The sequence below is a fragment of the Danio rerio genome, chromosome 8 (assembly GCF_052040795.2).
Source record: "Danio rerio strain M-AB ecotype USA chromosome 8, GRCz13ab, whole genome shotgun sequence".
Classification (NCBI taxonomy): Eukaryota; Metazoa; Chordata; class Actinopteri; order Cypriniformes; family Danionidae; genus Danio; species Danio rerio.
Genome location: NC_141028.1, coordinates 16,619,950 through 16,647,233, shown reverse-complemented (window position 1 = coordinate 16,647,233; position 27,284 = coordinate 16,619,950). Strand labels below are relative to the sequence as shown.

Sequence of the window (27,284 nt, the reverse complement as noted above, 5' to 3'; positions counted from 1 at the left end):
GAATAGCTCACCCCAAAATACTCACCATTGTCGTCACTTACTCACCATTGTTTCAAACGTGTTAGTGTTATATTCTTCTGTTAAACACAAACGAGTGCACATAAGGAAGTATGTTGAAAACCTATAACCATTGACTTCCAAAGTATTTTTATTCCAACTGGACAACCCAGGCTCATTCAGATTAGGTTATACTATATACAATTCTGGAGAGAGCAAAATACATCCCAGGAGGAAATTTTTTTTTGCAGTTTTTGTTTTCGCAAATCCACCAGAGGCTCCTGTGTATGCTTTTTCATAACTCAAATTTCTCTCGCCAGTGCCATTCACGCCTGCTAATCTCGCGTAAATCCACCAGAGGCCAATGTTGTTTGACTTACCAACCAACAGATCCATCCACCCTCCCTCTTCCCAAACCCAACTAATAGTGCTTTACAAAGCACCGGTTGACTCACCCACCCCCTTACCAAAACCCAACCGCAGTATTTGAAAAAACAATCCAGAAGAATAAAAGACCCCAGTTTTTCAACCACATTTTTAGGTTTTCCACATTCTCACCCTGTTATTTACTTCTTTATTTTTACTTTTTGGCATCTGTGTTTGTTTTACTTGCTTTCTGCATCCTTTCTTCACTGGACTCGAACCCCGTTGTTGCGGTCAACTCCGCTCTGCGTCTTGAGTCTGCCAATGACATGGCGAGGTAAGCGGTCAGCTGGTAAGCGAAAAAAGGAAAGGCATCATACCGCCCCAAAGCATTCGTTTTAAAGACAAAATGCAGCCATACGTAGCTCTGGCTACATAATTTGTGATCTCTAGAAATGTGTATAGGCCTACATTTTCAGAATGAGCCTATGTTAACTGTGAAAGTCAATGTTTACAGGTTTCCAACAATCTGCATTACATCTTCACACTTAGCTGATGATTGATATTAAAGCTTGTTTTGCATGTTGTCCCACCATGCCGCCTATCTGGAAAGGAGGAGTAGGGGTAGGTAGGGGGATTCTTCAAGACGAAGAATATAAGAAAACTCTGGTTATTTACAGAGAGTTAGGAATCATCTGATTGGATAATCAATCGTGAGTTTATGTGGGATCTGCTGAGAACATGTGGACCAACTACCAGCTAAGCATGTGGACCAGCTAAGCACGTGATCCTCTTGAAATTCATTTATAAATAAACTTCACTTAGTGTTCAACAGAACAAAACAACTGGTATTGAACTGGTATTAAAGGATGAGTAAACAATGATAGAATTTAAACATTGTCTGTGTACTATTTCTTCAAGTACCCCTTTCAAATACATTTAAAAAATGTTTACAATTCCATATGTTTAGCCTGTATTGCATTGTGTGTGAACATAAAGAAAAGAGAGATGTAGACAGAGGAAAAAATAGGATTGCATTGTGTGTGTGTGGCAACTTAATCTCACCTCTTGTCTCTAGAGATGCAGCTAATACGTTTCACATTAACCTCTGATAAAACTCATTACCCTGGGTCAGCTCAGACATCAGGTTAGATGTAGTGTCAGTTTGTCTTTTGAGGAAAGAGTCTATTGAGGAGAACAGTACTCACCCTGACAGGACTCCTAATACCAGATTCAACACAAAGAAGGAGCCAATTATGATTAGAGGAATGAAGTAGAGCCAATTCCAAGTAGAGCCTAAGGCATCGTTGGTCTGTGCAAACACAAAACACAATGTGCATAGTCCTTAGACACCAAAACAAGGAATTTTAATTAGTAGTATCTACTAAATACCCAGACTGACAGGGTCTGAAAAAAGAACCTGCCCTTGTAAAGGTACCAGTTCAGCGGGGCTCTGCTCTGCCATGTAAAGGGTGTGATCACTGCGTGGGTAGGCGGTATCATCTCCCAGCTGAGCTGAGAGGGTGTTCCTCACATCCTGACACAGCTGCAACAGCTCAGTTATGAGTGTGAAAAACACCTCTAACTGTGGCAGCATGACTCGTGTCAACGTGTATGACATCACACGGTAGATTAAAAATCACTGTGGACTTAGATGAACTAGCTTGACATATTATTAAAATATTTGCTCTTTTAGATTGTGGCTTATGGTACAATATTTCAGACACTATTCTCCTTTTTATTTTCCTGTTAGGTGTCTACTGTCATAAAAGTTTAAAATCAATTTTAATCTAAATATAAATAAAATGCATGGTAACACTTTAGTTTAGGTCACAATTTATGCTATTAACTACTGGCTTATTACCTGCCCATTATTAAGATGTTAACTGTTCATTACTAGTTATAAAGTATGATCTTATTTTGCATCCCTAATCATACCCAAAACCTAAACCCAACTAACAGCTAATTAGTAGTTTATTAAGCTAGTACTATTAGTTAATGGTTTGTTAATACTGTGAATTTTAAGCTAAACTAAAGTTTTACCAAATGTATTATTATATAGGCTTTGATTTTAATACTTCAAAAGCAGTACTGACAGACAATTTGACCAATGAATTTCTAAATAAATTTTCCATACATTCAAAACTGCAGGATCATGACTAGTTCTGTGTAAAAATCACTAGAATTTTTTTTTTTAAAACTACACGATCATCAGTATTACAAATAATTTAAAAACACCTTTCGCTTTGTTTCGTAATTAAAAGAAAATAACAAAGGGAAAAAATCACTACAGAAATTTTCAAATTTAAAATCAATTATTGTTATTATAATATGCATGTGCTTACATCTATTAAACATGTTAATTCTTTCAGCATACACTACAAATTGTAATATTAGCAGCAGAATGTAATTTTCAAAATCCTACAATATATTTTTCGTCATCTGTTGTTTAAATTTTAGTGATATTTTCTAGCTCTGTGGTGCAAATTTTTCTCACAGTAGCAATCAAAGTAGGCATATGCCAATCTTCACAAATCATAAACAAAACTCTCCAAGTAAAATGAAATCCTGACAGACAGAATCAACTTTAACACCATTTAAAATTAATAAGACAGCTCACTTTATGTTAAGTGGCCTTAACTAATATGTACTTACATTGAAATTTATGAACTCTTGACACACATCTCTTTCCATACACCTCACTGCATACCATCAAGATGTACCATGTACTGCACTTTAACCAATCCTTACTTAAAACAATATTGCCTACATTGCCTACTGTAGTTGTATTTTGCACTGCCTGTATTTCGCAATGTCTGGAGCCAGTACCCAAGCTTTTCACTCATCACAGTACACGTGGTGCTGATGATGTGACAAGTGATTTGATTTGATCAATAATATGTTACAATGTACTTATTGTGTAGATTCATGTTTTTACAATGTACTTAATCTTGATTAAATACCTGCATGTAATTACATCTGCAATTTCTGTAATTTAAAATTATACTGTAACATCTTAACCCATCACTGAACCTACCTATACTACCAAACCTGTCCCTAACGTGACCCGTATACCACCTCAATAAATTATGAACAAAGTAAGTAAATTGTATTTACTTTTGATGTAAGTACCTAGTATTTAAGGCCACTTAATATAAGATTGGACCAAAAAGACTATAAAGAACAAAGTCAGCTCAACATGTAAAAGTCAAAGACCAAAGCAATTTCACCATAAGCTTTAATAATCTGAAGCATATGGAACACATCAAACCCAAAACTTACCAAGTACCTCAACTAATGAACTGTAAATACAAATATTTCAAACGCAAATGATAATGTACCTTGCTTCATCTAACGACAAAATGTGATAGATTAATGTTTAGACAGGTTCCCTTGACATCACAATTGAAGTGCAATTACCTAAATTCTAGTCATGAGGTTATAAATAAGCTGCTCCAAAGCTATGAACAAAATCCCATTCTAAATTTTTCACACTTCCTAACTTTTCTAGCCAATAGGCAGCAATGGTTTTCATGACATCACAGTCAACGGATGATCTGATCAATCAAATGACTTTTAGCATCAGAAGCATCCTGCCCTCTACAAGTTGCTAAGAAGGTTTCACGATCCTAGGCATTTATTGAAACTTTAGGATCAAATAATGCTTTGGAGCTGCATTACAAAAAAATTATATTTCTATTATTTATTAGGATTTTAATACATAGACAGAGATCCAGAACTGCTTCACACAAATCAGCTAAAATAGAAACTTACGTAATAGAGGATGGTCGTCCAGCCTTCCATGGTGATGCACTGGAAGACGGTGAGTAAAGAAAATAAGATGTTATCAAACTGAGTGATGCCATCATTGGGTCCCGTCCAGTAGCCAGAGCAGTTATAATGGTCAGGACACAGTTTGCTTCCACATGGAAATTCATTCTCAGGCGAGTCTGCTCTCTCAGAATCTGCAGAATATGACAGAGACAAGTACATTTAGTTTCCTGTATGTGTGTCATTTGTGTGTTTGTTTTATTGTTTGGTATTATGCAGAGTTTAATATGTATTGTTTAGTATTATACAGAGAAAGCCAATAAGAAAAGATGATATTAGCTTCCTGAAGGGAGCCAAGCATCTTGATTTCAGATTTGTGTCGCTGCAGTAAAACATCTCTGTACTATACGTTTGTGCATATGTGGTAGTGTTGGTCTTGTACTTTTGCCCATGTGAATCTGCTTACCTTTACCTACAGGTTCACATTGCTTGTGGAGTTTCCCACTGTAGAACTCTAATCCAATAATGGCAAACATTAGAATAGCAAAAAACAGTAGCAGTCCGATCTGAAGCAATGGCACCATTGCCTTCATTATGGATTTAAGAACTATTTGCAGACCTTAAACAAAAAGGAAATGTACATAAATAAAACACATTACTTTAAGCATATGAAAAAGTATGTGCACATTTAATGACAGGAACACTGCCACTTCTTCAAACTAGCAGAGAAATGATAGGTTGCAAATATAAAGACTTGTATTTTGGATCAGAGAATATTACAATCCAGGCTCATTCTGGTTGCGTAACCCTATGTACATTTCTGGAGAGTGAAAAATAGCAGTTTTCCCAGCAGTTTTTGTTTTCACGAATCCACCAGAGGGTAAGTGTGTGCTTTTTGAGATTTCAAATTTCTCTTGTGAGTACCATTCATGCCTGCTGTTCTCACATAAATCCACCAGAGACTGATCAATCAACTGGCCCACCCTCCTCTTTCCCTAAACCCAACCAGTAGTGTTTTCAAAAGCACCGATTGACCAACCCACCCAGTTCCCTAAACCCAACCACTGTGTTTTCCGCTGTGTCTCAAGTCCGCCAAAGTATGTGGTGAATCACTTGACAAACTGGTAACAGTGGAAAAGTCGTCTATAGTGAGGTAAGCGAGAAAAGGAATGGCATCATACCGCCCCTCGTTCGTTTTAAAGACAAAATGCAGCCATATGTTCCTCTGGCTACATAATACGCGATCTCCAGAAATGCATATACTGTAGGTCTACGTTTTCAGAATGACCCTATGTTGGAAATTTCACTTTGCCGCTACCCAAATAAAAATAACTTTTTGCATGTAGCCTGCTGATGTTCGGACTAGATTTATGTCTTTGTCTTTTTTTTTTTTAAATTTTGTACCTTATAGGCTACACAATAATATCTCTCCTAATAAATCAATTCCCACAGTGTCATTAAGAACTCCATATAGATTTGTAAACATACTAGGAATGCCAGAGACCAGTTTGAGGGGCCGTAATACCCTCACAGCCCTCAGTGTGCGCAGGTCTAATGAAATATTCATGTGGGCTCCTGCTGTGGCCAGAATCCTGTTAACAAAACAAAAACAAACTTTGGTTAGATACTTAATGAAAAAGAATTATGAGTATTTCATAGATGTGTTAATTATGATGATGTTTTGTAAACTGTGTAATCTCCATTGTTAGTGACATAATTGTTGCTGTAGTGATGACTGTAATGATGTTTTAGGTAGACTAATTAAAGCAGCAGTGTTAAATGTGTGCGGTCCATAATGAGGTAATTTCTCTCTGTGAATGACAACCAGCGCACTTTCCAATAAGGGTCACTTCTGATTCACAGCTTCTTTCTCAGTACAGGTGACTTTCATCAGGCATAAACAGTGAATCATCTCTGTTTTTCACTCCACTCGTTTGTTAAAAATTGAAAATTATTTTTCATATTTGCATGAACATAATAAGAAGTCATTAGGGACATGTTACACTCAATTTGGACTTAAAGGAACAAATCACTCAAAAACAGAATTACTGAATGTGACTTTCTCATTACTAATTTATTCAATTACATTTTAACTAATTTAGCAGTCGTTGTGGTCACAGACAAAGAGGTCAGTGCAGGCAGCAAACATAATGAACAAAAAACAAGTCAAGTATTCAGTAACAAGGCCGGGCTAGACTATTTAAAAAAAAGTTACAGCAAACAATCAACAACAAGACCCTATGAGCGCGTGAGAGAGGTGAATATATAGTCCATGTAATCAGTCTATGATTCGTTTCCAGCTAAGTGTGTGCAATCAGGGAGAGAACTGGAACTAGTGGGTGTGTGCGGTGCATGATGGGATTTGAAGTCCAGTTCCGTGACAGATTTGTAGTTCTCCAGTGATCTTCAGCTGCTTGATTGCTGGTGATTTTGACAGATATTATATGCTATTTCCCTTATGTAATTTCCCAGTAAGAACACACTCATGCTATAATGTTAGGCAATATGATTGTTTCATTATTTTTCACTACTCACATATTTCAAGATTTCCCTCAAATCATTCAGTCCTACAAGGCTTATAAACTTAATAAAACGTCAAAGTTATATTTGCCATATATATTTGCTCACTCTGTAATTGTTTATTCTTTAAACAAATAATTACTCAAGTCATCCGGTGAAAAATTCTCTATGTTTTTAAATGACAATATACTATATATTGCAGAAAATAAAATAATTAAACAATGGCAATTATTTTCTGCAGTGTTCAGCCCTAATTTGTTGATATCAATATATACTGTATATTTTGTGAATTCATTTAACCAAGGATGTAAGACTTTCAGCAGCTTTTTCTGTGCAAACCAGCAACTCAACACACAACATACAGTATGCTGGTGGTGATAGTCCAATGAAGGGGTAAAATTTCAGAGAGGAATACAAAAAAAAAAATAGTTGATCAAAATACTGATCATAGTTGTTCAGGGAATATGGGTTATCTGATCTATCTCAACTAAGCCTCCATCTCAGACAGCCAGAAAAAAGGACCTTGTAATAATGTGATATGATTGTTGTTGGTCTGCTTAGAATGAACAGAAAGCCTCTTCCCTCATAGGGACCCCATCCAGGCACGGCTCATTATAAGATGCAAATGCCGTCCTTTATTTGCTGTGCCACCTATCAGGAAAAAGCAACTCATCTGTGATGCAGCAAGCAACACTCAGAGGGAAATCAGAGCATCAGTGTGTGAGAGAGAAGCTTTTGTTTATTTATTTATTTACTTTATTTATTTATACAGGGACAATGTACAACATGACATGTTGTGCCAGAGTTAGCTATAAAGCTAATTTACATCTGTAGTCCCTGGGCAGGAAGTAACAAATTTGATTGGCAATCGCCTTCTCACAGCTACCCACGGGAAGCTGTGTGTGTAACCTGGGATGAACCATTCTTTTCAACGTCTCAACCAAAAGCTGAAATTCTGGATTCTCTCTTAGCCCAGTTCACCTGGCACTCCTGTTGTTGGCTAATTAAACTCCATCACCTTCCACCCCACTGAGATGAGAGAGACTGCCAATGAAAGGTGCATGAACCCAAGACACATATACGAGAAAGAAATACTAAAGAATATGTATTTACGCATTTGATCTAATCAAATGAAGAACAGAACCAGATCAAATAGAATGTGCCAAGAGGTTAAAAATAATACAAGATCTTACTCCCAATGCAGTACTGGGTTAAACCTCTTTAAAATACCTATAAGATTTAATCTTTGTGCATCATTTAAAAAAAAATACTCAAACGCCCATAGAGGACAAAAAACACCACTGGAAATACATCATAAAAGTATCATGTTAATGTTTTATCACTTTCACTGACATCCTATTTACCAGCATCCATCCTGATGATAACTATACCAAAAATGCATTAATGTTGAAAGATTTTGAACCCTTTAAATTACAGTTAGTTTACACAAGAACACTGCATTTTAATCGAACAAAGCCTATTAGTTTCCATATAAGGCTAAGAAGATTTGTATTATTAGTATTATTATTAATAATATTACAGTCTTGGATAAGTCAATGAAATTCAGAAATCAAAACAACATCAGTTTTGATGTATTAGAATGTTTTGTGCAAATTTTGTACAAATAAAACAGATTCTAATCTTCATAACAGAAACACCCACATCATTGTAATTATTTATTTATCAGAGGTCGCCACAGCAGAATGAACCCCCAACTTATCCAGCATGTTTTACACAGCGAATACCCTTCCAGCTGGAACCCAGTACTGGGAAACATTCATTAACACTCATTCACACACATACACTACGGCCAATTTTAGTTTATTCACCTATACTGCATGTTTTTGGACCTCTGGGGGAAACCGGAGCTCCTGGAGGAAACCCAGGCCAACACTAGGACATGCATATACCACACAGAAATGCCAACTGGCCCAGCCAAGACTTGAACCAGCGACATTCTAAATGTGAGGTGACAGTGCTAAACACTGAGCCACCGTGCCGCCCACCAAAATATGACGTTTTACACTTTTTAATAATAGTTAGCCAAAGGATTTTTCTTCTTTATGCCACTGGGCTTAAATAGTGCAATTAAAATGGTTTTCAAAGAATTTTTTTTTCCTGGAGGTCCCGAGTAAACTGTCTGTTTCTGTAAAATAGATTTAAGATGGAAAATGAGGATGAAATATATAAATATCAGTTACAATCTATTTGCCAAACTTTATGAATTTGGCATTTTCACTGACAAAATTATCAGAAACAAATTAAATGAAGAAGACAAAATCTTCAAAAGTATGCATGTGGCGAGGGGGCGTGGCCGAGAGCCGTGGGAACAGAATGAGGCCGCTGCGTAATTGGATGCACCTGTGGTGCACACTGGCCTCGAATCCCATGGAAGGAGCTCTGGTCTATAAGAGGAGGAACTATGGCAGAGTAAGCCGAGAGAGGACCGGGCCCGGACATATTGTTTTACTTTTGCTTTCAGTTTGACTGCAGTCTCCGTGAGAAGCTGCCGTCCGTTTGTTTTGGTTTAGATGACAGTCTCCGTGAGGAACTGCCATTCATGTTATAAATAAATATTTTAAAACTGCATCGGTTCTCCGCCTCTTTTTTCCCGGCGGCCAAAGGGCTGTAAACTTCATTACAACGCACAAGTTAAAATCACATACAGTTTAAGTCAGAATTATTAGCCCCCCTGAATTATTAGGCCCCTGTTTTTTTTTTTTCCCCCCAATTTATGTTTAACGCAGAGAAGATTTTTTTTCAACACATTTCTAAACATAATAGTTTGAATAACCCATTTTTAATAACTGATTTATTTTATCTTTGCTATGACGACAGTAAATAATGTTTTACTAGATATTCTTCAAGACACTTCTATACAGCTTAAAGTGACATTTAAACAACCCAAGCTCATTCTGTAAACGTAGTCCCGCGGACATTTCTGGAGACAGCGGAATGCGTCCCGGTAGGTACGTATGGCTGCGTTTATTTTTTTCAAGCGACTGCTGCGGGGCGGTGTGACTCTGTTACCTTTCGCGCTTGCCGGCCGGCCGGCCGCTTACCTCCCTGTGGAGGGCTTTCCCGCTGCAACCCGTTTGTCCACTCAGCTCACCGTGTACGTCGGCAGGCTCGAGATGCAGAGAGGAGTTGACTACGGCGATCGGTTTCCAGTCTGGGGAAGAGCGGTTCCAGCAATCAGGTAAGACAAAAACAGAATCCCAAAAATTAAGATAACGAGTTTCGTAACAGGGTGAGGACGCGGTGAAATCCGAAAATGCGGTAGAAAAAAAAAAATCAGGGCTTTTCTTTTTTTGGACGGCTTTTGTAAACTGTTGCTCGGGTTTAGGGTTGCTCGGGTCAGCCGATTGGCCGGTCGCGCAGTCAATCATCCGGTCAGAAGGACAGCGTCCTCTGGTGGGTTCACACGAGAACAGCGCGGGCGCGAACTGCACTCAACAGCGGCCTCTCGCGGATTTGCAAAAACAAAAACTGCAGCCGTACGTACCCGCCGGGATGTATTCTGCGGTCTCCAGAAACGTCCGCGGGACTACGTTTCCACAATGAGCCCGGGTTGCATTTAAATGCTCAGCTAGGTTAATTAGGTTAATTAGGCAGGTTAGTGTAATTAGGCAAGTTATTGTATAACGATGATTTGCTTTGTAGACTATTGAAAAAATATAGCTTAAAGTGGGCTAATAATTTTGACCTTAAATTAATTTTGACTTTCTCCAAAATAAAAAATATTATTAGACATACTGTGAAATTTTGGAAAAATTCAAAGGAGGGCTAATAATTCTGACTTCAATTGTAAATAATTCATATTATTCCCAATGTTGTCTTGAAAATTGTCATAACACTTCCACCAACATTCTGCAGCCATGCACATTAGAGTCAATATATTAAGACCTTTATGAAATTATCAGAGACATTCATTCATTCATTTTCTAGCCGGCTTAGTCCCTTTATTAATCTGGGGTCGCCACAGCGGAATGAACCGCCAACTTATCCAGCAGGTTTTTAAGCAGCGGATGCCCTTCCAGTCGCAACCCATCTCTGGGAAACATCAACACACACATTCACACACACACTTATACACTATGGACAATTTAGCTTGCCCAATTCAACTGTATCACATGTCTTTAGAACCAGCGACCCAGCAACCTTCTTGCTGTGAGGCGACAGCACTACCTACTGCGCCACTGCTTCGCCCATTATCAGAGACAATCTAAGATTTTTTTCATCATAATCACTTCTATACAACTCCCACTGCTCACCAATTTTGAAATTAATAAAGGCATAAAACAAACCCCGGAAAATATCCCTGCCAATATTTTCACTTCATTTCCAGCAGGGCTTTATAACAGTACAATATTAATCCCAGATTGTCCTGCATTAGTCACATCTGGGGTGTCAAGGTAGCGGGATGTCAGCGATTCTAATTAGGACCTGAGAAAGAATTAAAATAGCAACACGGGAATGAGATGAAAGACTTAACTGGAGGACTGCTAAAGAGAGGAGAGAAAACTACTCCTACATCAACAGCAAGGCTACAAATCATACAAAATATGTTTTTAAAGCATCTTAAGTAAGACAGAAAATCATATGAATACAATGACCACTGACATTTCTGACCACACTGGTTTCTGCATTCATTATAAAAAAAGTGCAAGAATGATAATTGTCAACAAGAAATCTTGAAACTTTCATGCCCCCTGCAAGCTTTGAAATGAATCCATCAGTACAAATTATATAACATTAGCACGTTCAATTAAGCTTACATAATTCATAACATGTTGTGTTTATAGCAGTAGCATTTACAAACCATCACTGCCTAGAGACAAATGCAGTCTAAGCCTAATGAAAAGATGTGTTCATATGTATATTGACAAAGGGAACACGAATTTCATGCAAGGAAAGCATCATTTCACATTTTGATATGAGGTTGAGAAGAAGGAGGGAGATCTTGACTGCTTCCTGTGAAAACAATATTGTGTGTAGGAGGGTCAGGAACACAGAGAACAAACCATAACAAAAGAGCACAAGATCCCCTTAAATACAGCACCGACTGGGCATCCGCTGTTTTACGTGATTCTGCTGTTTCTTACTAATGTTTAACACAGAGTTATAAACTGTTATACAGAGTATAAACTGTTAACTCACAATTATTATTTGAATCAACTTCATGTGCAATAATCTGCTAAACTATTTTCATATAAATCTAGTAGTCTGTACTATCCGTATAAGTTTTTTAATCAGAAAACCTTAGCTAACGCACAGTAACTACATCTTTATGATTATTACTGTAAAGTTTAAAAAGTTTCTGTGAAGATTTATTTATCATTTTGTTCTTTAGCTTCACAAAGTTTTCAACGGTATAGAATTGTCAATACAGCTGTTTATTTTCAATATGAACATCACACATAAACAGGGTGCGAATTATGCATTGACGATCAAGGGGTCAACTTTTTCACAGGCGACGCCATTGAGATTCCCCGTATATACGGCTGACAGCAAAGGCGGCTCAGTGTCTTTCTCTTTAACTCACTCTCACATTGTTTGGTTGGCGGTGCTCCACGCATGCCAGGATCGCTCTGCATAGCTTTTTTTATTGCTATTCACAACGTTTTTAGTGTTTGTAATGTGCTTACTATTTTACTTCATTTGTTTATTTAGAGGCTTTGTTTATCTTTGTAGAAGGTATTGGATATTCATTTTTCAGTCACGTTTTGTTATTTATTTAGTTCAGCAAGAGAAGCAGTGACCCGGAAGACTCACTTGTTTTTATTCCTTTTCATGGGAGCTAGGCAAGATCTCTCTTGGAAGAACAGCTATAGTCAGGGAACTGATTTACTGCCCTACTGTCTACAGTTATTTGTTAATAATTTTTTTGTCTATTTTTTTAAGGTTGATTTAATTATATTAAAAAATATATTGACTGGGACGTCAATCTGTCATATTCAAGTGTCCTTGTCTTATGTTCGGCTCAAATACTCGTTTCATTAACAGAGCCAGTTTTAGATTTGGTGCTGTAACACTCAGAATTAAACAAAATAATTTCTACATCTATAGTTGAGTACATTGAGTATGACAAATTCCAATATTTTAAAGTGATGCATTAGTTACCTTCCCTGGTAATTAGTTACATTTATAATTAAGTAAATCAATTACTATTTGTGAGAAGCAACAAGTAGCTATAACTAATGACTCTTTTAAAGGAACATGCCCAACACTGTTTATCAGTGACAGAACAACTCAAAAGCAAATACAGCATGCTTACTCAGGAACTGTAATAAGGCTGCCCTTGCGAAACACTGACAATTCTGTAAAAAATGCCATACACAGCCTGTGGGTGGTATAATCTTTGTTAGCCAACATAATCTTTTGCAGATCCCAACCTAAAAATGCAAAATGTGAGAGCACTGTGCCATTTACAATAACACCTAATTCGATTTACAAACCAAATGTCAATATGTGCAAATCCTCTCAAGATTTCTCAGATGATAGTGTGTGTGTTTTTAGCAGTCCGCATGCCTTGCAATGTTGATATTGTGCTATTTTCTTGCTTTTGTCAGTTAGCCAGACAGTGCTGGTTAATTATCCCCCTCTGCCCTGTGCAGATACACGGCTCTTTGATGGGCCCTGACTCACACATGCAACCGTTACATTGTGACAGATGGCATATGAATCATTAAGACACCAGTAGATCAATTATTCATCATGGGTAAAGAGCAAACACTTAACTAATTGTCAAACATGCAGGGAGAAACAGACAAAGAGAGGCAGAGTGAGTGACATGCAGAGAAAGTAAGAGACAGAAAGAGGCAGCGGGAAGACATTTGAAACCGTAAGAAATTACAAATGATTGCTAATGATGGCCAATCAGAGGGTTTTAACCCTTGGCCTAAGTAGCTTGATTTATTTTGCCTCATGGAAACAATTAGTATGTTTAGAGAGCATGTTCAGAGAACAAAATAATATAGTTTTAGGGTAAAAGCTACACATGCCAAAAAAATAAATAAAAAACTAATTTTAAATATACAGTACAGAGCAACAGCTTGGGATCCAGTTTAGCATAAGAAAGAATTGAAAAAATATTCCTCATTATCATTCAGGAGTAGGCATGGGGAACGACCGGTTTCAAGGTTTCCCACGGTTCGGAAAAGTAAAGATTTTCAAACCACAAAATTTTCTGCAATTTTACAGCTATTTTATTTAGTTTTTTATGGCAATGGTATCTCCAGCAGAAAATAAACCTCCACATCAAAAGCTATTGGTCAGCTCATGATTCTGAAATCATTTGAATAACAAATTGCTCCTGCACCAACATCCAAGTATGCTATAGACCTGAACAGTGCGGTGGCTTACTTTATACAAAGAAAAGAAAGATATCTAAAGATGCCTTTCCAAGTGGTGAAGAATGTGTGTTTTTGAAACTAATGATGATAGCAGAAGTCAATGATTTATTAATTCTTTATTTAGCCTGACATGTTTACTGCTACAAAATATTTGAAATGTTTCTTATAATAAAATATACTGTGTTCAATAGGAGGAAAAGTTTTTTTTTTTTACCCAGACATTTAAAAAGAACATATTTTAGAGCATTAATCTTATTATTATGCTACCATGGGCTGGATGATTAATTGAAAAGTCATCATTCAGAACCTATTATCGATCTAACTTTCAAGTCGATTTTTTTAAATTACTTTTTCTACTGTGTGTGGAGTCATCTGAACCTGCACTGTTAAGGTTAAACTTCTGCGTCGAGTGCACGCTTATGGTCTGGCCCAGCCTTTGTCATCATTTTCAAAAAATGACGATGCATAATGCAAGCTCTGTGATTGGTCAGTTTGGTAGCGGTGGCAAGCGTGGGCAGTGCAGAGAGCTGCAAACCCGTTGGAGCGAGTGTTTACAACTGTTGAGTCTAATGAAGGAGCTCTATATGGAAACTTGATTTGTGTTTACCTTATGATTAAATTTGTTGCACGTCTGCTGGTTTCCGCCTCTAAACTAGCTGGTTTTTGCTTCTTGCACATTGTTGTACATTAAGACAGCATTCGGAAAAAATAAAACACCTGCAAAGAAACTTGACACAGAGTACAATAAAAACCTGCTGCCAGCTAGCGTTTCAGCCTATTTTCCATTACATTAAAATTATTATTTACATAAAATATTTGTTTACAGAAGATGCAGGAAATGCACAGTTTAACAAATTATTTACAGGATATAAAAGAGCTATTTTATTTAGAAGAGATGCTGCTTATTTTTAATGTAATTTGTTTCCAGAAGTGCAAGTTATTTATTTGTTCTTTTCAGGCAGTGTGTGTTTGATATCAGTTGTTCAACATTGATGTTCAATAAATAATCATAGATAGTAGATAGTGTGTGTGTGTTTCCTTTATTTTAAAATCAAGTAATGCATCCTTAAATCAGAAATCTCTCACTTGTAATATGTGAGCATAGTTACTGTAAAGAAAACAACTTATGAGTGAACTATAAGGGCAAAAAAATCTAATAAATAAAATAATCATTCATTAATCATAATCTAGTTCAAAAGGTTTAAGTAATCAAGATTTTTGATTTTAGGCCAAATTGCCCAGCCCTAGGTTATGAAACTTCAGAATCTTATACTACCCCATGTCTATTTAGGAGCAAATAAATATGTTCATTACAGGTATAGTTCGATTTAAAGGTGCAAAGCAATAAAGACCCCTTGTAAATACAGAATATTTGCACCTGGTATTAGAGTTACCGCCTATCCGATAACTACCGAATGGCGCTGAACACAGGTTTAAACTGGGTCCACATGTTTTGAGCTTGTCCATTTTCAACCACTTCAAGAGCAAATTGAAAGACACATTTGATCTTATGCTTTCCTCCTGTAAATGCTTGTGTGGTCAAAGGCAGTCGAACACCACATACTCTCCTCCTACTAAACACATAACCGTTATGGGACGACATGTCAAAGGAAAGTGCTCCATAAGGAATATGCTATACAGCTTGCGCATAACATGTTGTGCATTTATGCAGAAGAATTCGTACATTACACAAAATGTGTTGAGTGTAGTAAAATAATAACAGGTCTTATTGAAATTTGTTAACATAATATTGTGTTAATGTATTGACATATGGACATCACAGTGGCGCAGTGGGTAGCACGATTGACTCATAGCAGGAAGGTAGCTGGTTCAAGTCCCGGCTGGGTCTGTTGGCATTTCTGTGTGGAGTTTGCATGTTCTCCCCGTGTTCGCATGGGTTTCCTCCGGGTAGAAATAATGTCAAAGGAACAATCCAGTGATATGTGAGTTTTTGAGTCAGTATTAGTGTCAGTATCAGTGAGTAACAGTTTTTGCAACACTATGAGTAATGTTTAGCATTGTGCCCTCACACTATATTTCACACCCTCACTTTTTACCAGCACTAACGTGAGGGTGGATCAGGTGGACCTGTTGTAAACATTAGTCATGAACAACCCTTCCAACTAAAATCTAGGGCTGCAACAACTAAATAGAAAAATGAATATACCTGACAATTACTCTATTCAATTATTATTATTACTTATAGCTCGTGGGGATCTGAAGGCTGAAGAGCCTTCATTAGTAATGTCACCTTCTATACTAAACAGATGGAAATCACATTTGAACAAAATGACAGGGACCACACAGAATTGATTAAAATAAAGCATGGCTCAACATTTAATCATGCCCACTATAAAAAACATTAAAAACACTTGATTTTATCCTCCTAGGCATGCCATGTCTGTAATTTTGTCTGTGTGATCCACAGCAATGAAGATGGGTACTTCCTCAGCACATAACATTGCACTGTTTGTTGTCAAATTTAGTATTTTGTAAAATATATAGTGATTACAACTCTTATCATTAAATTTTCATTATCTCACAGTTGTTGAATACTCAGGAGGAGGTAGGGAGGCTAAAATAATTAATTTGATTTTTTTATTAATCATTATAAGTTAATGTGTGCTTTACCCCAGATACTGTTATTTACAGTGACAACAACCTTTCCGTTCTTCGGATTATGAAGCCATGCCCCCTATTGCATAACTACCCCACACTGACTTTAATGTATTATCATCAGAGGTTCAAACATTTACTCCACCATAACTAGAGCTTCACACAGGGGTAGGTGACAGCTTTCCCTCCATCTGGTAATATGACACACCCCCTGCCCTCACCATAGCAACCCCATGGCCAATCAGCGCTGCCCAATATGTACATTCCTGTTGATTACAGTAAATATAATTTAAAATGTTGGTGTGACTGTATAATTTTGATTGTTTTTAGAATTACACTGTATTATTTAGAGATTCTCAAATCCATTTTACTACAGAAATGTCAAATTTGAATTAGATGTTAAATGTTAAGTCAATTTCTATGATTACGCAGTTATGTAGTAGTAGTTACAGGTTTACTGATCACTTCACTGTTCTACAGGAGATCACTTTACCAGACAGATAGAAAAAAAAAAAACAAGAGACAGACATCGAGTGTCCCAGCCAGTTATTACCCATCCTGTCAGTGTGCCAAGCAAGTGAAGGAGAAATTACAGACTGCAGAACAGGACCTTGTCCTGAAGGAACCTATTTATCCAAATGACTTAAAAATAGAGAGCAGAAATTAGCCTAAAGAATGTTCTTGCATCCATTTTATGAGCTAATTCCTTCTTTTAGCGCTTTACATGCAACTTCCCCAGTTTTTGATAAAGAAACATGAAATAAATGCAATGTCAGCCCATATTTTATGACAAAATGGGACCATAAAATGTCATCCAGTTATGAGCAAATCCAATAAAATGATATTTAGAATCAGTAAAATGCTTTACAATCCATGTAAACATGCTACAATTACTTATTTGATATTAGTTTAATGAGATTTTATCACGATTGACCAATCAAAATAAAGTTTTCTAGACCGCTGTATAATATAAATATCACACATTGACTTTAAGGGAACACTTAATGAGTCATTAAGTTTTTGAGCTAATTTATTGACATGTACTGTATTGTAGCTGTGCAGATTACCCTAAAATTCACTCAAAGAAATCCTAAAGCTGCAACATATTGATCTCAGTCTGTTTTTCACAAGGTCTCAACAGACTATCAGTTCAGCTTTTGGCTATAGACGGACGAGTCTCTGGCTGAGCAGATCATGCTATCTATTTTACTGTCCATGTTGGACAGATGGGAGCCTTTGCAGTGAGAATAAAACAGGAGGTTCTGGTCAGGTCAGAAGAGACCACCCACCAGTCTCGACAAACGGTTACTGTATATTACTGGAAGCTGCATTTTGAACACTCCCAAAGGGCAAATTCACACAATGCTGTGCTTCTTAGCTCCTAGAGACTTACTGTTATTACCTGCTCTTTTCTGGTTTGTTTCTGTAGTGTAGGACAGTGCGCAGAAGAAAAAGACAAGGAAAGAGTGAAGCTGACAGCTTACTAATCTGAAGTACGTTTCATAATGTTCTGCTGTGTCATTCAAGTTATTTTTTTCACAATAAAAATCATAGTGCCTGATTTAATAATGTTAATATGTACTCATCGAATAACAATATATTACACAAATAAATTATTAGCTTGTTATGTTAATTATTTTGAGAAGAGCATTCTACAGTGTATTCTATAGTAATATTATAGTAATATAGTAATCAATAGTACTAGATTAGTAATCAATAGTTATCTATTTCTGTTACAAAAAAAGTTAAACCGGTCTTTATTTGACAGATGGTCCAGAAGATGCACTGAAACTGGATTGTGTACATACATAACTAAGTTTAACTAAAATTATGGCAAAAATGTCTTTTATTCTCATCATTGTAAATGTACTAAATACATAAGGCTTTTAGAAGAAAATCTATTTACTTCTCTCTGTCAGCTTTACAATAGGTGTTTGACCGTACAGCACCTCAGAGTCTGTAATCCTGATGCCATTGGCCAGATCAAGCCAGCACTCAGTCCTCGCTGTTGCTCCAACAACAAAAAAACAATGACTGGACATGACAGCAGCAGGGTACGACCCAATCAGATACTTAAAAGTGTTATTTTAGTGATCCAGATCACAAATAAATTGTTCTTTTTAACCGGATATTCTAAGTGAGGATCTGGTGTCTGTTTGTGGAAAAGATCCAAACTTCCCATCACTACTGTGTATCTAACCTAAGAATCAGCATTGCACACATACTGTATAGCAATTAGGCCTACTATTGTCTGGGTAGTTGTATTTGAATATGAGGATGGGAAGATGGTAGTGGTAAATGATAGTAGTCATTTTTAAAAAATGTATCTTTGGAGTTTTTATTATACTATATTTATTCTGATGATTTTGCGTCTTGCATCCAACAAATTAAACAAAATTAAAACGAAGCCTTTTAAAAATATATAAACTAATAAAAATGAGTAAATCTACCTCTTAAAACAAACGAAATAAAAATACCAATTAAAAATAAAAAAAAAACAATTATAACCTTGATAGATAGAGATGGAAAATACTGAAAACATCCCAAATGTCTTGTGAGCTTGAATATTGGCAAACAAAACACATTCATGCACTAGTCTATAGTCCCAATTTGATTATGTGTACAGCATTAGATTTAATTGATTCATGCAAAAATGTTCAAACTCCATGACATTCAACATTATACAATTTATTTTATTTCTATAACTAGATTTCACAATTTATTCTGATTTTTCTAAATCTTAGAAATAATAGGGCTCTATATCCCATCAAGACATTTTAGCAACAAAAAATTATGCAAACCCAAATCAACCAAATCAAGCCAAATTTGCATTTGGTGACAAAATTTTCTACATATTTTAATACAGATCTAAAGGATTATATTTACAGTAGGGCATTCAGCTACTAAAGAAGCCATTTATGAAAAGCTATCCTTTTTAGATGTCACAATATATTCTGTAGTTGTAGTATAACACCTGTTAGCAAAACAAAAACAAGCCTACGCAATTTTTTAGACAACAGCACTTACACAAACATATTAAAATATCACTGACCACCTTCAACTTCATCCCTCTGAAGTACACACTCCACCGGCACACACTCCAAACACTTGACCATGTGATCGCCATTCAGCAAATTGATCGTGAAGAGATGTCAAGTTCGCTTTGCTTTAAAAAGACAGCGAGTGTGTGAAAATCAATTCATAACCATTCATTCCTTTATTATTAAATAAAAATGTGCACAAAATCTTCACTTTCACACAGTTATTAAAAGGGATCTGAAAATGCTTTGCAAGGGATTTTCTCTCCTTAAACAGTCATTATAACTTAAAGTCTGAATATATCTATCACAAAAAAAAAAACCTTGCCAAAAAAGCTTTTAAAAGATTTTGTTTTTGGAACAACAACAACGTTACAACAAGTTTTCATTTACCTTAAAATATCAAGAAAATGTTGGTTATTTACGTTATCAGCCCGGATAACTGTATAGCTTTGTTTCTGATGAAATCATTTAGCAGTGTACATCATAGGGATGATTATATCCCTCAATATCACTGAGCATTATGATGCATCGCATCCTCGATTTGCAGTTTTACTTCACATATACAATTTTTTCATTAAGTGAAGTTTTTTCATAAACAAATTTCAAGAGGAGCACGTGCTCATGATTGACTGCGGCTGGTCCCTGCATTAGCTAATGCACGATCCACCAATCAGATGATTCCTAAATGGCTATAAATAACCAAAGCATTTAGTTTTGCCATCTTTGTCTGGAAGAATCCCCCCTTCCACCCCTACTCCTCCACTTTCCTTGACAGGGCGGCACGGAGGCCCAGTGGTTAGTACTGATGCCTCACAGCAGGAGTGTCACTGGTGCAAGCCTTTACCTGGCCAAGTTGACATTTCAGTGCTGGGTTTAAATGTTCTCCCTGTGTTGCGTGGGTTTTCCCCGGGCTCTCCGGTTTCCTCCCACAGGTCAAAAACGAGTAACTTAAGTAACTGACCAAACCAAATTGACACCATAGACAATCCATTAATCAGCAATATTTCCCTCCATAGTTATTTATAATTTGCATTTACCATTAACAAGATGGGGAGTTCTCGAGACCTACCTGAGCTCAAATTCCCCTTTCCTCCTGCAAACGGGAGGGAGCCCCGGGCTCGAGGGTCTAGTGAGCTCAGGGTTCTCTCCTAGGACAGCATGCCAAAGCACGTTTTGTAATCAATTATCAGCTGATTGCGAACTCTTGAAATACAAGCAGTTAGATATATTAACCGAACGTTTAATTTGACCTGGTCTTCTCAAACGGTCAAACATCAAATTTACATGAACAGAATTGTGTTCTGCTGCTCAGTAAGTGGGAGAGATGGAACTTTTTACAGTGTGCTCTTAGCAACACACATCGGAACTTGGGTTCTACAGTGCCATCAGTGTCCAATGAGCCAAGATGTGGGCTTTTAAAGTAGTTGGAGCATTTTTAATTACTCACAAACACACACACACACGCACACACACACACACACACACACACACACACACACACACACACACACACACACACACACATACACGTCTCACCTCCCATTTACACCTCTAGCATATCATCATATAGAATCTTGGAGTGCCATATTGAACACTACCAATACATCAAAAGAAAGCCACAGGGGGTGATCTCTTTTGCTCAGAACTCCACCTTGTCCATATACATCAATCAAACTGACAGTTGATTGGTCCAGAGATTGTGAATGACAGTGCCTGCAGACCTGCAGTCTATAAAGCTCTGGTATCTAAAAACACCAGTTGTAGGTCAAATTACTCAATCATTTTTGAAGTTATATACTGTATGCAATTTTTGTAATGCATCAGGTAAAAAAGCCTCAATAGAAAATGCTGCTGTATGAAAGAAGATAGATCACACTTTGATTGCAATATGTCAGTTTAGACTGTTATAAATGTAAAATGTATTGCAAATTTAATATGCTTTTCTTCCCCCAATTACACTAAAAAGGGATTTACAGATTCACTGTACAAAATGCTGGGTTCAACACAATCCCTTTATGTTGTCCCAACACAAATTGATTAGGTTAACTTAACTGTTTTTACAACTTTATGTGGCTTGAACATAAAACAATTAAGTTGTCCCAAAAAAACAAGAATTGTTTTGATTCATTTTGAATAAGTAGGTTAGTAGGAGGCAAAACTAAAATTGAGTATATATAATTGTGTATATAAATAAAATAATAAATGTAACAATACTATTGCTAATAATATAGGGAAATATAAATGATGTTTTTTTTTTTTTTGTAATGACAGCTTCTCTACGCATCTCTTTCAAGCAGAGGTTCATTGTGTCAAGAAGGTTGACACTGTGCCTGCTCATTGGAGCATCTGTGTCTCATAGTCAAGAAGACTCAAGCCTGCTGTTCTTACATCAGCAGCTGAGGTAATGATAGTGTGTGTGAACGCATTATCCAGAAGAAGCTGTATTGTGCTAGTCACGTGGTTCAGTAAAGAGGCAGCTAGCAGACAGGCACTATAATTAACACACAAAACGTCTGCACATGTAACACAATACATGCATGTTCTCATGATCCAATGCAAGAACTGAATTGATGCGTCCTAAATCCTAATGCATTAAAAACAGCATGCTATATGTGCCAAGATTTCAAAACAACACTATAGAAACTATCCTGCCAATTACTGATAGGCATGCTTTATTTATTTAACATGAAATAAAAAGAATTAAAAGCTGCACATGGTACCTTCCCATCAAGTATATTCTCTGCATGTTTCATAGAAATGGGGAAAAGATGCAGCCGTATTTCTGCAAAGCATTGCCTTCTGTGTGCTCCTCATTATGAATATATCAGCTGGGTTTCCTCCAGCAAGCCTGTGACAGGTGAGCAGTGGTACAACTATGGCAAGCTGTTTTTTTCCCCTGCTTCCACCTCACCCAGCTCTCTCCATTACAACACTGTCCCTTCGAGCCGCATCTTAAAAATAGTGTGGGTGTAAAGCCCTGCTAGAACAATGGGGGCCATGCGCGGATGACAGCTGTCTGTCCTGTCAAAGCGTGGACACCTCCGCTGTGCATCAGGCTCCAGGCAGACAAACTCATAACTCCTGTCAGAAACGAAAGCGCCTATATGCTTCTGCTTGTTCACTGAGAGTAGAAAATATTGCAGGCTCATTGCACGCTTTCTTTAGAGCAAACAACCGCAGGGAGATGAGAAGCGAGGAGATATAAACTAATCAATCAATTAATCAACAGCTGTTTATGATAATTAGGCCGCTACTGGGCTTATGTGAAGCAGGCCAAGCACACAATTTCATTAGAATGTGTGTTTACATTTGCTACCTGTCACCAAGGATGATAACCTATCATTAATTAGAGTTTAGTGTGTTTTTCCGACGATGATTCTGCTTTTCTCGTGTAATTATAACAGGTGGATGTGGATGCAGAACAGGGAGTCAAAACAGTATGCTGATATTGGTTACTTTGATGAAATCTAGTGTTACAGCGAGCTTGCTTCGACCATACCATAATAAGAATCAGATACACAAAGTTATTTAATGAAATAAATATTTATTGAAGGGATTTGAATAGGGACTTGAAATAAATAAGAAATCAACTTAAATTTTCTCAACAAAAACATAAGAAGGCAAAACAAAAGAGTTGGAACAAAATTACCTCTCTGGTGAATAACAGTCCACCAGAGGAAGTCCCGTTCTTGACAAAAATTCTATTATATATATATATATATATATATATATATATATATATATATATATATATATATATATATATATATATATATATATCCTCCACCCATAAATTAACTCATTAACAGTGACATCACACTTAGAGGCCACTGAAAGGTAAGAGAAGGAAAGACAGGAAAGTCATTAGAAACGTCATATTTACATCATCTAGATTAAAAAGCTATAAGTGGAGAAACATCAGCATAAATTAACTTTACAAAGGAAGTTGCTCGTTCGTAACATTAATTTAAATTTTGCAATTCAAAATGCAGGAAAATTTTCAAAGAAAGATTTACTTAATGGCTAGCAGGACCATGTTAACGTGAAATATTTTGACCTTTAGAGATAAAACGTTAAAAATAGTGCCACAGTAGCTGAAATGTATCATAGCATGTTTGGCAGGAAATTATTTACAATTTAAATCTTTCAGCAAGCAAAATCCTCACAGCTTAGTCACTGCCTACTCATTAGTATAACATACAATTCTGACAACAGAGTTGAGTATCCAAATGCAGCATCTTTATTTACAAGAGTAGTCAGTCAGGCAATGGTCAATCTCAGAAGCAAACGGATACAGGTAATCCAAAAGGCGAAGTCAAGAAACAGGTAAAGCATTTAAAGCATCTGTCATTTCAGAAGCGTTTCGAAACCAGTGACTCTGCATTTGATTGACAGGGTCAGAATAAAACTCTGTCTCAAATAGCCTAAAGGATTGTGAATGTGCACAGTTACTGTGCTGCAAATGGCTTTTGGGTTCGAATCCCGACTGTTTTAAGGTTTGTTAAATGTTAATTATAACATAAATGTAATTTTGCATTGTACCACAGCTGATGATAGGCACGTCAAAATAGCATCATTTTTGTAACACTGTATAACAATAACTAATATTTTTACAGTACTGTGATGGTTGGGTTTAGAGTTGGGGTGTGGGTAAGCATTATTACAATACAATCTGAGTAATTTAATAAACAAATAATACTCAATACAACTACTGTTTTTACATTAATGTGACGGGTTTAGGGTTTGGGGTAGACGTTAATAAAATACAACAAATGGGAAATTAAATGAATATTATAAATCTTTCTTGTTAACTTCTGGCCGCAACCATATCTGATCTAGCAACAACCCTGTTTTATGACCAAAACAAGACATATTTTCACAAAGTGTTCATTCGGATGTCAGACCACTGTTAAAACAAAATATGTTACAAGAAAAGAGCATTTACACCTATAATAACCAAACATCTACAGCTAAATCACCCTGGATTCGAACCCATTATCTCTGCATGTTGGTCAAGAACTCTCACCGCTCCACGAAAATCACTCAAAGCTTCAACTTTACAAGGTGGGGTTTAATACCTCAATTTGCTTAACAGTTTCTTTGCTGAAGCAGTTCCAGAGCAATACAAAATGACCACTAGGTGTGACTGTAGATATGGGTTATTGAAACGTTTCAAAGCTACGACACTTTTACTTCAACTGTTGTAGTGTTTCTTGAAGCTTCGCTTTCCTCAACACTAGAAACAGGCAAATGGTCAGTACAGTCCCCAAAGAATCAATGACGATAAAATAAGGTTGGAAAACACAGCACGGAAAAACAAGGTAAGATAAACATTTCGTAATGTTTGCAGGTTAACAAAACTAAGCAATATGAGTGAGAAAGTGAGGTATGCATGTAGTCCATGTTATGAGTGAAAACTTACTAGCTGTGTCTGTGTGTGAGTGTCCGGATTATTGTCAGCTGCTGCAGGAGTTGGTGGGTGCAAAGAGTTCTGGGAGTTGTAGTTCTGCAGGAATACCAGAATGAATCGTAACACCGCTGGCGATCACAACCCTGTCCATTAGCTTGGTTCAGATACATATCATTTTTTTTCTGAATGAAGTCTTAGTGATAGGGCGAGGAAGTGGCGCAGTAGGTAGTGCTGTCGCCTCACGACAAGAAGGTCGCTGGGTTGCTGGTTCGAACCTCGGCTCAGTTGGCGTTTTTGTGAGGAGTTTGCATGTTCTCCCTGCCTTCGCGTGGGTTCCCTTCGTGTGCTCCGGTTTCCCCCACAGTCCAAAGACATGCGGTACAGGTGAATTGGGTAGGCTAAATTGTCCGTAGTGTATGAGTGTGTGTGTGAATGTTTGCCAGAGATGGGTTGCGGCTGGAAGGACATCCGCTGTGTAAAAACTTGCTGGATAAGTTGGCGGTTCATTCTGCTGTGGCGACCCCGGATTAATAAAAGGACTAAGCCGACAAGAAAATGAATGAATGAATGAAGTCTTAGTGAGTCATCATGAACAATTTTTTTGTGCTCTCACACTATTGAAATGTTTAAAACATAATGAGAATGGTTAAAACATACTGTCAACCTCTGCACTGTTAAACATATAAGTAAAATGGCTTCATTTATTTATTTTTTGTTATGTTCCAACCTTAGCCCTAGACACTGGGGTAGTAACACTACCAAAAGCTACATTATATTTGTCAGCAACGAGGCGATAACTTTGCTGTTTGTGTAATTAATCTCACAGTTTCACTACACAGAAACCATGAACAGATGCAGGAAATTTACACTCTCCCACTCTCTCCTGCTCTCTAAATATTACACCACAAACCATCCATTTAATTATGGTACCACACGACATTACAATTAAATAAATAATTTTAACAACATTTAAAATCTAATTAAAAGCATTAGGAATAAAACATTTTGAAAGTGAAGTGATCGGAATCAGAAAAAGGTAAAATTTAAGGTGAAAATGTATGTAAAAAGATTTTGGACACTGCTTGTGTTTAAATTGAATGCAAAAATGCAAAACCAAAATATCAATATGGTCAAAATATCAGATCACAAGTAAGCTTGGTGCAATAGTTCAACTGTGTAGCAAACACAGTTCTGTTAATTGGCCACTGTCTCACTGCTGTAAGGGTCCATCTATAAGTCTAATGTTGGAACTAACAGTATGGGTGAAGGTTAATATGCATGTAAGCCTTTTTATCACATGTGAAATGAAATATTTTATTTGTGTTAAAATTTATTTGAATTTGCTTCCAACTCCAATTTATAATCATTTAAATTTAGATTCATCCAATTCAAGCTGATCACTCTATAGGTTGTGATTTGGTCTAATTTAAAACGATTAACCAAATAAATCCTTGTTTTCAGTTAATGGTTCATTGTTTACAGTGTGAAGTCACTTAGTCAATATGCTGGCCAGATACTTCTGCTCTCGGAAACAACCTCGCCAGTTCTTAGATAGGGGATATAAATGTAAACTAATTTCCTATAAGAAATATTAGCCAGCCCCATGCTTGCTCATACATAAAGAAAGTTTGATTTAACCACTAGATTATATCATACTGAGTCAGTGATTGTCAGAAATCAACAGGTCTCTAATGCTGTGGCTATGCGCCATCCATTAAGCCTGAGTGTATGAGCAATCCTGGTCATAGGCTGTGGAAACAGCCTAAACAATCTACTAGTTACTAAGATTTCAGGAGAGTTAAACAAGAATTTTACACTTGGGTCAGGCAAAGATTTTCCATTCCAATTCACGTAATCAAACAAAATAAGCCAACACAGAAATGTACAACATCAATTACCAAAAGATACATTTATGAGTTAGAAATTAATACCTGACCTTGTAAAAGTACGTTGCAGCATGTAAGTCTTGGTGCAGAGCTCAGAGACTCACGCACTGCAATGGGGTATCTTGCCTAGAAGATCCCCCAGACACTTCTGCACCTTGCCTTTAAATACTCAAATCACAACAAACCATCATAAATTCACGACAATAAAAGCTTCATAAAGACCCTGTTCAGAATATGAGTTGATGTAAAGACCATCAAAAAAAAATAATAATAATAACAATTACCATCAAAGCTCATCATATATACAAGTGAAATGTTACAGTAA

General features: G+C 36.8%; 1 protein-coding gene across 4 annotated transcripts in view; it reads right to left on the bottom strand.

Moving 5' to 3' along the window:
• Positions 1–27,284, bottom strand: part of cacna1ea (calcium voltage-gated channel subunit alpha1 Ea) — a 226,128-nt gene that overhangs the window by 68,379 nt on the left and 130,465 nt on the right. For all 4 annotated transcript variants that reach the window (XR_015497602.1, XR_015497603.1, XR_015497604.1 and 1 more), the window contains 4 exons: positions 5,620–5,723; positions 4,598–4,750; positions 4,135–4,325; positions 1,569–1,672 (listed from right to left, as the gene is read on the bottom strand). Coding sequence is in view for 1 of the 4 variants with exons in the window: in XM_087264324.1 (XP_087120450.1) it covers positions 1,569–1,672; positions 4,135–4,325; positions 4,598–4,750; positions 5,620–5,723 (552 nt within the window). In the remaining 3 variants the exon portion in view is untranslated. The remainder of the gene's footprint in view (positions 1–1,568; positions 1,673–4,134; positions 4,326–4,597; positions 4,751–5,619; positions 5,724–27,284) is intronic.